The sequence below is a fragment of the Vanellus vanellus genome, assembly GCF_965231255.1.
Source record: "Vanellus vanellus genome assembly, chromosome: 1".
Taxonomy (NCBI): domain Eukaryota; kingdom Metazoa; phylum Chordata; class Aves; order Charadriiformes; family Charadriidae; genus Vanellus; species Vanellus vanellus.
In genome coordinates this window covers 62,135,159-62,149,866 of record NC_138905.1, presented here as the reverse complement: position 1 = coordinate 62,149,866, position 14,708 = coordinate 62,135,159, and the positions used below count along the sequence as shown (strand labels likewise).

Sequence of the window (14,708 nt, the reverse complement as noted above, 5' to 3'; positions counted from 1 at the left end):
AGACCCCACCTGGAGTACTGCATCCAGCTCTGGAGTCCCCAACATAAGAAGGACATGGACCTGCTGGAGCATGTCCAGAGGAGAGCCACGAGGATGATCTGAGGGCTGGAGCACCTCTCCTACGAGAAGAGGCTGAAAGAGTTGGGGCTGTTCAGCCTGGAGAAGAGAAGGCTCCAGGGAGATCTTATTGCGGCCTTCCAGTACTTAAAGGGGGCCTACAGGAGAGCTGGGGAAGGACTTTTTACTAGGGCATGTAGCGATAGGACGAGGGGGAATGGCTTTAAACTAGAAGAGGGCAGGTTCAGATTAAACATTAGGAAGAAATTTTTCACTTTGAGGGTGGTGAGGCACTGGAACAGGTTGCCCAGAGAAGTTGTTGAGGCCCCATCCCTGGAGGTGTTCAAGGCCAGGCTGGACGTGGCCTTGGGCAACCTGGTCTAGTGGGAGGTGTCCCTGCCTATGGCACTGGGGTTGGAACTCGATAATCTTCAAGGTCCAAACGAAATCATTCTATGATTAGGAGTCATTGAGTGCAACAAGTCCTGCAAGAAGGAATCTCATTTCTAAGTGCCATCACTTACTCTATCACATTCTGTGTTATGTCCAGTAATACTGAGTTAAAATTTAAAAAGGGGAGAAAAGCGAACAGGTAAGTGAGGCTCTATTACAGATGAATGGGTAAGCTTATTAAGGCTAATGCATGGCCTGAAAAGCTCAAATTTTCCCTATGCTAAACTTCCTATACTTGTTAATGAGCTTCAAAGTTTCAAATTCCATCAGACTCACCAATGTGAGTTCACATCTTTTATTCTGAAGGTTACTTAACACTAAAATCAAGATTAAGAAGCCATAAGCATTTTGGCACACAACCGACTGGACTTTTAACAACATTATTCATCGTACATTTATGTTTAATGCTGCCTTTAAGTCTTCTTAAAGGGAGCAACAACAAAAAAGTATTAATGGAGTACAGTATTTCACATATGGATTTCTGCAGTTGAGACAGCTGAACAAGTATTACATCAGTTCTAGTTTACACAATGTAAGTAAATTCTGGTCACTGTTGTGAACTTTGAACTTTACTTGATCTTGCTTTTAGACCCAACAGTTCTGTTTTCAGTTCTCCAGGCTTAGGAGGTATTTCAGGTATACTCTGTTAAAAATGGAGAAAGACATCAGCGTTGTGACAGAAGAAAAACTAAACTCACAAAACAGTAAATTACTGTACTCTGTAAGACACAGCATTATAGCTAAATTGTGATTATACAGCCCTCTTTTTTGAGCAGAGTACAATTCTTACATGCAGAACATTTTAAAAATTAACCTATTACCTGTTTGTAATTTGACTTTCATTTTAAAGTATCAAGATATGATTTGAAAAAAAGAAGGAAAAAGGAAGAACAGACAGTTTGTTTTAAAGGAACAATGCTTCTTTTTGCCATTTAAGAAATTAAGTTTGGTTGAGATGTTGAGGACAGCTGAAGTTTCCAAACATATTCCTTCTCTTGGTGACAGAAGAAAAAGTTTCACTGCTTCTACCCTTGTTTTAGAAATTAAGTACTAAAAGTGGAGATTAAATTTAAAAAAAGATACCAGATGACATGACATTTTAAAAATCACACCTCCTCAAAATTTGTGCTAAAGAGTAGATCGTTAGATCATTCTGAGTAAATATGCCAATTGCCCTGCAATGAAGGCTACAGTAGAAACTTAAAATACATAAATTCTTATGCATCTATCAATGATTTAAGCCTCCTTGCCTAAATTTTGACATGACAGCTCAAGGGTGGCGATTTTTTAATTTATTTCTGGTTTTCATATAGCACAGTGTTTTTAAAAAGAAAGTATACAAGGGAAGGAGGATGAGATAAAGCTTACAAGTTGGAAGGCCCCAAAGAAACCAAATCAACCATTAATACCCCTGTTGGATGGTCCCATTTGGAGCTTGGTTCTCTGTAACAGTAATTTAGATAGTCTTGACTCTCAGCCTGTCATTATTTCTAAGGTAAACTTTTGGTCATCTTCATTTCCATTACTGGGGTGGGGGGAGAAGTCTATTTAAATCTAATATAGTGCCACTTTTGCGCTCTCTTTTCAAAAAACCAACTTCCCACAGTAGAAACCCTTTGTGAGGAAGTTTGCACGGTTTGCTTATTTTCGGTGCCCCGTCACGGGTTTGAATGCAGCTCCCAAGAGACGACCTGCCTACGTGGGCCGCTGCTTCCTCAGAGCCCCGTCACTTATTCTATTTATTTTTTGGCAGTGGGGCCAGACACCTTTCCAACCCGAAAACCTCTACCGGAGCCCCTCCCTCCCGCAGCCGTCCCAGCACTTACAAGGTCAGGCCTGTAGTACCTGTGCACCACCTCGGCGCCGGCGAACATGGCCAGCATGCTGGCCGCCAGCGTCTTCAGGTAGGTGGGCCAAGGCACGCCGGCAGGCATGGCCGCGGGGAGGGCCCGGCGCCGCGGCGCCTCCTCGCTCCCTCACGGAGGTGCCGGCACGAGGCAGCCCAACGACGGGTACCGGCCGCGGCCCCAGCGCCACCCGCCCGGCGGCGGCAGCTGCGGTCGGTCACACCCCACCGCCCCCACGCAGACGTAACCCGCCGGAGGTGCGTCATCCTCTCCGCCTGCGGGGCGGCCGCAACATGGCGGCGGGGGCGCCGAGGCCCGCCCCTCACGGCGGAGTACCCACCTTGCGGGTGACGCACTCGTGACGTATATCCCGAGACCCTGAGGCCGCGGAGGACAGCTGAGACCCCCCTACCCATCCCCGCCGCCTCCCCCCGGCGCCCCGAGCGGCTGCTCCCAGCCCAGACCGGCAGGGAGCCGCCTCCCGCCGCCTTCCCCACGGGCACCGGCACCGACGCCGGCAGTGGTACCGCCCGCGCCCCGCCCTCGCCGGCTCGGCCGGCCGGCTGCGCGCTCCTATTGGCCGCCGCTGCTCACGTGACGCGGGGCTGCCCGGCAGGTCGGTTGGGGCTCTGAGGCGCAGGGGGAGGGGGCGGTGGTGGCGTCGGGGGGCGGCCGGTGACAATAGCCCCATCGGCGGCGGCGGCGACAGTGGGAGGTCCCGCGCCCGGGCATGGAGGCCGAGGAGCTGGGCAGGTACCGGTGGGGGCCCGCCCGCAGCCGCGCTCGGGCCTCGCGTTGGGGATCCCGTTGTCCTTCTCCTCCATTTCCCCATTCCCGTGGCCGGGGGAAGCCGGGGCCGGGCTGTGGCGGCTCCCGCTCCTCCCCCCCCGCCTTCCCCGAGCCCGCCCTGGGCACAAAGGGGGGAGGGGGGGCGGGAGGCGCTCCCGGGTGGGGTGTGGGAGGGGGCGCGGCGAGTCGGGCCTGCGGCCGTGGGGCGGCCCTGTGTGCCTGTGGGAGAGCGGGGGGCGAGGGGGGGGGGGGTGTGGATGGTGCCGTTGGGCTGTGGAGAGCTTGGGGGCGCGATGCCGGGTGGGCGCCGGGGGAGTTTCCCGGAGCGGGAGCTCTGCCTGGGTTTGGTGGTCGTACGAGGGGGGTCCGCTGGCGCGGATGTGGGTAAAGCGGGAGTGACGGGCGGTGGGGCCTGCGGGAAGGGGGTGCGTGGGAACGCGGGTGTTTATGAGGGGGTGGGAGAAGGGTCCGCCTCTGCTGCCGGGGAGGGGAAGGGGGGGTTGCGAGCGGGGGTGGGCCGTGCGGGGCCAGCGCTGCCTTGTGCCGGGGGCGGTGAGGTGTTTGAGGCTGTGGGGCAGGCGAGACCGCTGCGTGGAAGGGGGCCAGGCAGCCCGGGTGTGAAGGGGCGTCGGGGTTTGCTGGGGCGACAGCGGGGACAGGGCTCGCTATGTGTTAAGAAACACATGCCGGTGCATGCGTGCAGTGGAAGCCTGTGTGCGTGGATTTGTAAAGGATTTCATATTAGTTTTGGTTCCAGTGAATTGTATCTTTTTTTCTCTTCTCCCTTTTGTTTTTATTTAATTTTTATCATGAACTGAAGGGGGGGGGGGTTAGTTCACTACCTTTTCCTCATGGAACTGAAAATATTTCTTTAAATGTTCCATAATGTATACATCAGTAATAAAATATTGTGTGTCTCTACCCCTGCAAGAAAAATAATCTAAAAAAACATATATGAGGGTTAGAGGTGGGGATAAACGCTCTCTTTCGTCTCATTACCATGTGTCTAGAGGACTTGTCTGTGGTGTGGTGCAAATTTTCCTCTGTTTAAAGGGGATTTTATTCCCTTTGTGAGAAGGAGATTTTAAATACGCAGAACATAAGAAGATGTATTATAAGAAGACTTCTTGTTAGAGACTGTTCTTGGGTTAGGTACTTGCACATCTTTCTTACTCACTTTGTTCTAGTCTGTATAATTAAGCATTTATTACATAATGAACTGGATTCTACGTGTCTCAGTTGTATTTCCTAATACAAATCCGAGGATCAGTTTTGTTCTGTTTAGTAACCGGACAAGCATTTTATATAAAACAGAACTCTTCCAGCAGGGGGGGTTGAGGTATTCACTGTACTCTGAAAATCTCCTGTGACTTTGTTAGGCAACTTCCCCAGGAATCTGACAGACTTTCGTTTAAATTTATTCTCCTTGATTCAAGGCAGGTATCTGGTTCAAAATCAGTGGCCTGATCACAAGACTGTGGGCTGTTCTGGCATAAATCAGATTTACAGTGGGATTTGTAAATAAATACCCATTACATAATAGAGAATGGTCCCCTCATTTAAGATATTTCTGTACATCTAAAAATTATTTGGTATTTTTGTGAATAGCTCTGAGGTGATAAAATTATTTTGTGAAAATTTACTGTGTATTTGTATGGCAGTATAATCTATGGAAAGAAGGCAGCTGCGTAGGTAGAAGGGAATGACAGTATGAAGGATAAGTTTGTTGGAGAGTGAGGGCTGTAGGTGGCTAATAAATGTGTGGAGCAAGAGAGCTGTATATGGAAAAATGTCTTTGTGCGTGGAATGAGACTGAATCTGTGCATGTGTGAACAATTCTCTAGAATAAATGCAATATTTGTGTTCGGATCCATTGTGCGATAACTGGACAACATCTGCTGTGCAATTTGTTAAAGCTGTTTAATAATCTGCATAGTAACTAGTGCTGTGTGTATTCGTAGTGCTTTGTAGCCCAGAATGATTCATCCATTCTGTGTTGTATCAGACAAAGTAACTCATTTAACATTAAGAAAATCTAAAATTTGGGACAAGTTGGTCCAAAGAGTTTTAACTTGCTTGTGTTGTAAGTTGTCAGTATGTTTGACAGACAGTTTGCCTTGATAATGTGTGCTACAGAGTGTTTTTTCAGAAAAAAAGGGAAAAGTGCTACACTTCACTTACAAATGTTTTGATTCTTCCACATTGTAGTAATCATGAGAGAACTGTACTGTTAATTTTGGGTTTAACATCCCCTGGTACCAGCTAGGCAGTCAGACTGCTTAGTGGATTTGAATAATTTACAGCCTTGTTAATAGAGTTGTTGGAGAATGTAAGTGCAGTACATGCCAGCCTCAATAAAAAATGATGTTTACAGTCTATTTGGTACATCACTAAATTTCAAAATTGTCGATAAATGATGTCTCTTTTTCTCTCCCTTTCTAAGATACTACGCATATCTTCAGCAAGCTCAAGCTTTTTACACGTTTCCGTTCCATCAAATGATGACTGCAGCGCCTAACATGGAAATCATGACTGAGCAGCCGACTCTAGAGGGCGTTCCAGAGCCAAACGTTGCTCAGGAGCCTCCAAAAGGTAGTTTGGCTGGGCCATGATAAGTGAGCTAAAACGTTAGTAATCGATTGGGGAGGGAAATAATTGGTCTTAAACTACTTCTTTGGACCTATTTGATTTCCTTTGCTTGATGCTTTCTGAGGAAGTATTGATTAATTGTATTCTTTATGTAACTTTTTTTACCAGACAATTAAAAAAATAAGAAGTAAACCCAGGTGACAGGATTCATGTTGTTCAGTCTCGCAAAATTGTTTTGTTGCAGGAAGAGCAGATTTTTGTTTCAATAGATAAATGTATCATTTTTAACCAATTTCATGGCTTTTAATATTATGTTAGAGAAGTTCCCTTTTTTTCAGTCTGACGTAAAATATTTTTTTAATTTCTGCAAGAGAAGTACAATATAATACTGTTTATTTGAAATATTTTTGTTTAAATGGTGGTTTAATGTGTTGTGCTAATCACAAGTAGTTAACTGCATATATACACAAAGGTTTGTTTGTTTTTACGGAGGCTTATTTAAACAAATGCAAACAGTGCTGTAAAACATCTTGTATGTGACACAAGTTTTGTACTTTATGCACTTGTACATTGCTTTTCTTTCCACTCACTAGGGTTTTATGCACTTAGGCTTTACACTAACCATACCAAGAAAAGATCCCTTGTTCTGTTACTCTTATGCTTACTCTTTACCACATAAGCACAGCAGAGATCACTGCCTTTTTTAAATTCTAATTCAATAGCAAATATTCACACACTGACTTTCATCTTGCTTTTAATATTTAGCTGTAGGTCAGAGCTCTGTGTGCCAAGGCAACCTATCAGCCAGTTCATGCAATGATGTAGCTTGTTTAAGTGCATCCTTGGATAAGCTTTATTTTCCTTCTTTCTTTTTTTTTTTCTTAGTTGTAATGCATGGCCAGATGAAATCATAGGAATAAAACCTCTGGTTTAAAATACTTGTGACTGCTCAATTCATTCACAGAATTATTCACTAAAGTTGGGTACATCTCAAGTGCTATATAGTTAGGCTTCTTTTTGCAGCTTTATTATTGGATAAGTTGATGTCACTGTGAGCACACTGTTTGACTGCACTTTCAAGTATTTTTGGATGACCATAATCTTCTGTTATGAAGCTGTTCCCTAATATTTTTGGAAGAATTGGAAATTGACTAAAGCCTTCAAAGGCAGGGCTTGAAGATTACCACATGTGTGTGAAATTCACAGGAGCACATATGAAGGGCAAAGATTTGGAGTCCAGCTACTTGCTGTCATGAAAAAGTAATGTTTTCAGGATTACCCTTTGAAAGGCTGCCCTGGCATTGTTCATCTTTTGTGACAGTGTCTGGTTAGTAGGTACCTGATCACCATGAGAGTTAGAAGAACATTATCCTGCTTCATTTGAAATACATCCAACTCGGAGCAGTCAGAGTATCTGTGGCATTTTGCCATCACATGAAAAACCTCCTAATTCTTCAAGGGGTAGGAGAGAAAAGCTGCTTATGTGCCTCACCAAGTCAGCACCCTTCTAGCCTCTTCTTCTTTGTAACTAGACTGTAGCTTGAGTACTGTTACTTACAGCTTTCCTAAGCAGCTGCTCCATTGATACAGTGGGAATTTCACATGACTCTTGTCCTCTTTTTTGTTTGCACTCAGTTTTCCTACAAGAATGGCCTAAAAAGTTTGCAGACTTAGGGCAATACCCTGGTAGCCACTGTGTTTCTTGTCTGAGGGAGAGTTTCAGCTAGGAATTTTGAAAATAACAAAAGTCTCAATTTTAAAGTAATGGATTACTTGGCTCTTTGCTGATTGCTGCTAAGTATGTTTTCATATTTTTCAAGTTGTGTTCTGCACCTTGACATTATTAATGAACAAGGATGGAGAACAATCTCTGGGTGGTCGTGTCATGGTCAGTAGCTGTGCTAATAGAAGCTCTAAGCTTTACAGGCCAGAAGATGAGGAATTTTCAAATGAGGGAGCAGTGACTATGTTATGTTTGCATTTTGTAAATAAAAATTAGTGTTTGATGTCACTCATTCAAAGTGAGATCCTGAAGGTCTCATATGTTACCTTGCTATACCATGCAAGGTATTGTTCTGCAAACAATAAGTTGTGAATAGCTTAGGCAGTGTTCAGCCTATGTGTTTGTGTTCCTTACAAGTTTGTATGTTACACTGTAGGTAATCTTTGAGACCTGTTGGTTTTGACATGCTGTTCAGTTTCTTCAATATGTTATGTAATCCGTAACAATCAACTTTCATATATAGAAGCTGAAGTGTGAGTAGTAGATTAGAACTGACTGTCACATTTCTTGGAACCTAAGCTTTGATGTTCTGGCATAACTTCCATCTAAACAACATAACCTAGTCACGAGGTTATTCCTGGTTTGTATCCTAAGTCACCATAGTTACCTGTGAGTAGTGTGTGTGCCTGGGGTACAGAGACACCAAACTGAGATTCATCTGATAATTGTTTAAATTAATGAATTTTGAAGGTAAATTTATCTGTGATTTCCTTTTTCATCCGTACATTTTGCTCAGTCTTTTTGAATGTCCGTACTGCAACATTAGAAGTGTTAAAAATGGGTATTTGCTGTGTGTTTCAGAAGTTAAAAAAGGAGGAAGGAAAAGAAAAGCCAAAGCAACTGAGCCAAAGCAACCCAAAAAGCCTGCTGCTAAAAAAGAAAAATCAGCCAAGTCCAAAGGCAAACAAGAAAAGATCACAGATACTTTTAAAGTCAAAAGAAAAGTGGACCGTTTTAATGGTGTGTCTGAAGCGGAACTTCTGACCAAGACTTTACCTGATATTTTAACCTTTGATCTGGACATCGTAATAGTAAGTAACTCATAGTTACAAGATTAGGTAGAAAAGTCTGTACTCACTGGTTATGATTTACATTCCCTCTGCTTTTCTATATGCTTATATGGCAAGATCTTGCAAGATAAACTATATAAACTGTTTCCTGTGTGTAGAGCTGCTTTGCATTTTCTGTTAAAAATCATAGTAACATAGTTCTAATTTCTGAGAAGTCTAAGGCTTATGTATAATACGTAGTCATGAGATATCGTTACTTGACACTATTTACTGGAAGTGCTACACCAGTGGCTGTAAAACACACTGTGAGCTGCTCTTTTGACATTGCACATCTAAATGAGACACTGCTGTAAAATTGTCAGGTTTTTTAAATAATGATAGAAGGTACCATTAACACAGTTTTGTTTATTAACAGTAACTTAAAGAGAATTGAATAAGTGTCCTTACTGTAACTTGATTAAATATCTGACTAGCGAGCCATGTTCTCAGTGTTAAAATGGACTGGTATCTTTGTAGATTGGCATAAACCCTGGCTTGATGGCAGCTTACAAGGGACATCATTACCCTGGACCTGGAAACCATTTTTGTACGTTTTTGTTTTCCTTTCTTCTTGCAGAATTTGCAGAACTTTTTTAGAACGTGTGGCATTTTAATTAAACTGGTGTGGGTTTTGTTTTTTGCTCTTTTTTTTTTTGCATGCAGAGAGGGATTTTTCTGTTAACCATCCAAGAGTGATTTAAATCCTATAACTACTTCTGTCAAATACCGTACATAAAAAGGAATAAAAGAGGAATAATCAGTGACTTTCAGTGCAGGTTTAGAATTGTCATGTAAACGCAGTATTACCAAATAACTTATTGGCGTATTAGTCATATTAGTATGCAATATAAGGAATAAAAACTAAATGTCTAGTACATGAATTTTCAAGGGTAAGTCAATAGGCATCAATTTCTGATATAAAACTACACACATTTTCCCAAAAATGCATTTCAGCAATCCCTCATCTGTTTGCATTTATTAATGTCTTCCAAACAAGCTTTCTAACTGATGAAAAAGCAACACCGATTGCCCTTTCCCAGCGGGCATATGCATCTAGCATATCTGATTCTCCAGACAGATATTTTTTCCTAGGTATTTTTCCATTTTAAGTAACATTTTCTGCAGCATGTTCTCATAAAGAAAGGTCACACCTGAACTCTGCTGAAATGCTCTGTGTTGCATACTGGGAGCCATTCCAGTTCTGGGAGCTCCACGTGGGCTAATTTGCAGCCCTGTGATATTCCAGCCAAGATGCTTCTGGTGTCCAGCAGACTTGTAAATCAGGCTTGGATATTTCTCCAGTGTTCCGCAGAGTAGCCAGACTAATAGCCTCCTTCACTGAGAAGCAGACCAGATATGCGTGCTCTGGCAAATCCAGGTGTTTGTAACCTTCTGGATCATTAGGTGTTAGTTGTGGTTAATTTGTACTTAAGAGATTGGCAATGCACATCACCCAAACTGTGCTTTTATATGCTAAATATGAATTTAAGATGTTAACAGGTTCTGTCAGAGAGGCCCAGTGCAAGAGGAAGCGATGGCAAGGTTGTGAAAGAAAGCTGACATGTATTTGCCACATCCATATTGATCCCATTCGCTCCCTGCTTAAGTGAATCACAAAATCTAAAGCTCTGTACCGAACTTTTAGAATAAAAGATTGCTTTCCATACACAGGATCATGGTGAGGAATTCCTGTTGTTCATGAGGGATTTTTTCTATCCTCTTGCAGTAGATAAAGTCATTTTGGCTATTTTAAACTTTTCTGGTTAGAGGAATAGTCTTCCCAAATTAATTGATGCTCTGTTAATGTAGATTCTTCCTTTAGCATTCCAGTACTCTGATAGTCAAGGGGGTTTTTTTGGTTTGTTTTCTTTTCCTTAGAAAAAGGTAAATGCATATTTTCCTACTTCACAGGGAAGTGTCTGTTCATGTCTGGTCTAAGTAATGAACAGCTGAACCATATGGATGACCACACCTTGCCACATAAATATGGGATTGGATTTACAAACATGGTTGAAAGGACAACACCTGGAAGCAAAGACCTCTCCAGGTGGGATAACACGAGAGAATATCATGCATGTTAATGAATTAATAGTTGTGATTATAACTTTAAGTACTTTGTCTTTTAGCAAAGAGTTTCGGGAAGGAGGGCGCATTCTGATGCAGAAGTTACAAAAGTATAAACCTCGTATAGCAGCTTTCAATGGAAAATGTGAGACTCTTGATTTTTAAATGAATTTGTAGCAGTAGCTTTCTCTTTTGTTCTGTCCACTTAGCCTATCTCCTTTTCATTTTAGGTATTTATGAAATTTTTAGTAAAGAAGTTTTTGGAATAAAAGTTAAGAACTTGGAATTTGGACTGCAGCCACACAAGGTGCCAGATACAGAAACCGTAAGTATTGATACTGAGAAACAAAACCAAGGCACTCCCATTTTGGTTATTTCAAAACTAGCAAAGTTTCAGGACTTGCACACACTTAAAATAATATCAAAGTTTGCCCAAAGTACAAGGGACATGAAAGGCTTTTACTTAAATAGAGAAAGGGGAATAGTGCAATTTTCAGACATCTTTGATGCATCTTCTTCAGACTTGCAGACTGTATTTGGGAAATGGTGTATTATGGTTAGTAGGTTAGTGTATTCTCTGAGGACTATCTAAAATACAAATAAAACATATGTGCTTTTGTGATAACTGTCATCTACTTTCATCTCATTCTCTGTATGTTTATATTACTGAATTTTGATATGGAACACGACCGTGGTGCTAGTAGGGCCACAGTGGGGGAGAAATAATTCTAAGTCCATTGTTATGCTATTACACGCTGCAACTACAGCATTGCTGGATCTGGGCATGGCCAAGCACTTTCATCAGACTCGGTCTTTTTAAGCTGCTTTGCAGCTTGAAATTAAATTGGATGCTTAAGATAAAACAAACAGTTTGATGCAGAGTGCATTAGTCATAGACATCTAGTGCTGGAAAAATATCTCAAGAGACCAGCTAAGTATCATCACAAGCAGGTTTGTTTGACCTGATCTTATGAACAGGTTAAGGCAAAGACTGCCAGCACTACCTGCCAAGGTAGCTTATTCCAAAGCGTCGTTACCTTGTCAGTTCAAAAATTTGGGTTGTTTTTATTTCTATCCCAAATTACTAGTGCTGCAAGTTTAAGCTCGTTTTAAGCTGTACTCTAAAGGTGAAGTGTTGCCATCAGAGCCTGAAGAACTGTTGGTGATAAAGTGCTTGTTAAGTAGCTCTTAAAAACTTTTGCAGTAGATGTATTTGTAAGAAAGGTAAATAATCCCCTTTACTAGTACTTGTTCATAAATACTACATGGCAGTAAAAGTATTGGATAGAGTTCCTTTTTCCTGAACTAACTTTGTCTTTAGTTAGTGCTGTTGGCAGAGATAGAGACGCTTAAGTTGGCTCTGGTCACACTAACTCCAAAGTTTCAAACCCTGGCAAGTGTGATGCAGACACACTTGGCCAAGAAGCCGGGCTAAATAACCTGTGATGCCTCCCTCACTGGTTTGGGGTGTTTGTGTGCTGTCACATACTCCTCTGTGGACTTTCTGGCTCAGAGCTCCAATTGCTCAGGGCGCTCTGGAGTGTGCTCCACTCTCTGGCATACACTTGTAAATCGTGCTTCTTGTACCACATACTGGTACTGCTGCTTCTGCAGCATGTAAACAACTGGTGAAAATTGTCCTTGCTTTGGCAGCTGATAATCATCCCCTCTCTTCAGGGCAAGACATCTGGCTGGCGAATTAAAATGAAAGGCTTCTTTTATGCTCTTCCACCACCAGCTGTGGCATTAGTTGAAGTTTGTACAAAGGGTTAAACCAGGGAGCTTAACTGTTGAGTTATTCTTGATGTACTAAATATTAACTCATATCTCGGGGACCAGTAATGCTATTTTTCTTGCTCTCTGTCTCAAGCTCTGCTACGTTATGCCATCTTCCAGTGCAAGATGTGCTCAGTTTCCTCGTGCACAAGATAAAGTTCATTATTACATAAAGCTGAAAGACTTAAGGGATCAACTGAAAGGCATCGCACCAAACACAGAGGTGCAGGAGGTGCAGTACACGTTTGACTTGCAACTTGCACAAGGTATAGTGGTTATTTTGTTAATCCTTTATTAAAATGTAGTGTAGTGTACAACACCAGTAGCAGTCTCCCAAGCAAAAAGAAATAAAGAATTTAAGGGGAGGGGGGAGATGTACCATCTTCTCTAAATCGTGTGGGGTAGAATTACAGATTCCACTCTCTTTTTAGTAAAGTCTTGGTTTTCTAAGGGGAGCAGGAATTATCTTGTAGAATGTCTGGCTGTTTTTCAAGTGTTCTCTGATAAAAATACTCTATGATCATTTTTATTCTGAATATTAATACCTGAGGTCTTGTCTTTGGCAGAGGATGCTAAAAAGATGGCTGTCAAAGAAGAAAAATATGATCCAGGTTATGAAGCAGCGTATGGAGGAGCTTACTGTGATCGTGCACCGTATGAAAGCGAACAGTGCAATTTCTCTTCAAATGGAACTGGTAGAGCGTGGTGCTTGGGGCACTCAGTCTGTAAACTGTTACTTATGAATGAATACTTGGTGGTATCAACTGCTTTTTTAAAACTGCATTTTATTATTTTTGTTTGTTTTAGCAGCAGGCAATCCACAGTACTGTGAGGGGTCATCCTTCGGTGAAGTTCCTAATGGACAATGGATGACACAGTCCTTTGCAGACCAGATTCCAGAGTTCAATGCTGGTGTGACACGGGAAGAAGAGGGAAGCAGTGCGTAAGAGCTGTTTCTTCTCAGCTATGCATACATGCTGCAGTTTTAATGCAGTGATCAAGATTGGTACCTCGGTTCTCCAACTGAAGCATTTTAATAGTATTTTATCTCCCCTAGTTATTTTATTATAGTCCAAAGTAAGTGTGTGGTAGGCTCTAATTGATGAACTAGATAATTTTAAAGAACTCTCCAAACTTTTTTAAAAAAAGTTAGCCCTTTTTGTATATGAGTTTTATATTTAATGTATACCATTTCTTGCAGTTTTTGACAAATTGCTTTCTCATTTGTGAAGATTTCTTTGGGGTGTTAATTTTATTCCATAAATCACAATGTAGTAGTAACAGCAGCAGTATACCTTTTACTGATGCCTCAATATTTGGGTATCTCATAATCCTTTTATATCCAGGGTGGAAAAGGGGAAGTGTACCCTTACCTTACAGGAAGTGGTGTTTTTAATCATGCACAGTTAAACAAATTGTGCTTTTTAAGTCTGCCATTTACCTTCTTAAAAAGCGCAGAAAGTTGTGTTCTGCAGCTGTGAGTACTGGGTATTTTCTGGGTGGGAAGAGAGAGCTCTGTCTACTTAGTGATTAGACCGTATTCAGGACTAAGGGAGTGGAATCATCATCTCGAGTCACAACACTGGGGAGGAAAATATGTGTTGCACAGGACAGGGCCTAAAAATTCTAGCTGAACTGTCTTAGAGTAAGGTGTCCCTACTACTCCATCTCTTTCCCCCTTAAATTCCAATGTAAGGAACTGGAATTCCTTAAAAAAAAAAAAAACAACCAAAAAAAAACCAAACCACACAAATCAAACAACAATGGTGGTTCTTGAATTCTGTGGCATTTAAACTCTCGGTCATTTCTGTGCGATTAATCTCTTCACCTGACCTTTAGCAGCCCCTCTGAAAAGATTACATTGCAAGGAAGTGAATGTGATCTGTGTGAATGTGTAAAAAAAACCACTTACAGCTACGTTGTTTACATCAGGTACGATTAGCACAGGGTGAAAGAGGTTTGCAATTTAGCAGTTCTTAACATTCAGCTCTCTTCAATGTGTAAGACCTTAGCAGGTGTTCTCCTTATTCCTCTTACAAGTGAAAAATGCTAAGTTAAATATAAGGGCAGTTGTTCCATGAATAAGAAGTCAGCTATAGAAACTACAGCTCTCTTCTGAGGAACTTGCTTAAACGATACACATTTTTGGCCAATATTAGTGACTGAGAAAGAAATAAGATTCCATGCTTGTGCCTAATAATCATCTTCTTTCCCTCATTTTATCATGTGAAGAAGAGATGAAGTAAAAGCAATAAGTTGATCAAAACATTGAAGTTTTGATGATCTTATGATAGTAGGTGC

The 14,708-nt window shown here is 41.9% G+C and overlaps 2 protein-coding genes across 3 annotated transcripts; one reads left to right on the top strand and one right to left on the bottom strand.

Annotated features, from left to right (window-relative positions):
* Positions 1-791: 791 nt before the first annotated feature.
* Positions 792-2,645, bottom strand: UQCC6 (ubiquinol-cytochrome c reductase complex assembly factor 6). The gene is made up of 2 exons (XM_082492822.1): positions 2,337-2,645; positions 792-1,153 (listed from the first exon to the last, which is right to left on the bottom strand). Exons 1-2 carry the CDS (start codon positions 2,442-2,444, stop codon positions 1,058-1,060), a joined length of 204 nt encoding a protein of 67 aa, XP_082348948.1. The 5' UTR covers positions 2,445-2,645; the 3' UTR covers positions 792-1,057.
* A 2,917-nt stretch (positions 2,646-5,562) lies between these two features.
* Positions 5,563-14,151, top strand: TDG (thymine DNA glycosylase). Of its 2 annotated transcripts, none has more exons than XM_082484077.1 (9): positions 5,563-5,738; positions 8,320-8,549; positions 9,045-9,114; positions 10,479-10,614; positions 10,694-10,776; positions 10,862-10,956; positions 12,502-12,673; positions 12,974-13,102; positions 13,218-14,151. In XM_082484077.1, the coding sequence occupies exons 1-9, from the start codon at positions 5,645-5,647 to the stop codon at positions 13,352-13,354; spliced, it is 1,146 nt and encodes a 381-aa protein (XP_082340203.1). In that variant the 5' UTR covers positions 5,563-5,644; the 3' UTR covers positions 13,355-14,151. The 2 variants fall into 2 exon arrangements, with proteins under 2 accessions (XP_082340203.1, XP_082340202.1); XM_082484076.1 differs by having other exon boundaries at positions 13,215-14,151.
* The last annotated feature ends 557 nt before the right edge of the window (positions 14,152-14,708 follow it).

What these genes read in the sequence shown, in the direction of transcription:
- UQCC6 (XM_082492822.1), bottom strand. Translation starts at nt 2,444, where the DNA reads ATGCCTGCCGGCGTGCCTTGGCCCACCTACCTGAAGACGCTGGCGGCC. An exon ending in GGTACTACAGGCCTGACCTT is followed by an intron (nt 1,154 to 2,336) that starts GTAAGTGCTGGG and finishes CATTTTTAACAG; the next exon opens with AGTATACCTGAAATACCTCC.
- TDG (XM_082484076.1), top strand. Translation starts at nt 5,645, where the DNA reads ATGATGACTGCAGCGCCTAACATGGAAATCATGACTGAGCAGCCGACT. An exon ending in GGAAGCAAAGACCTCTCCAG is followed by an intron (nt 10,615 to 10,693) that starts GTGGGATAACAC and finishes TTTGTCTTTTAG; the next exon opens with CAAAGAGTTTCGGGAAGGAG. An exon ending in TTTCTCTTCAAATGGAACTG is followed by an intron (nt 13,103 to 13,214) that starts GTAGAGCGTGGT and finishes TGTTTGTTTTAG; the next exon opens with CAGCAGGCAATCCACAGTAC.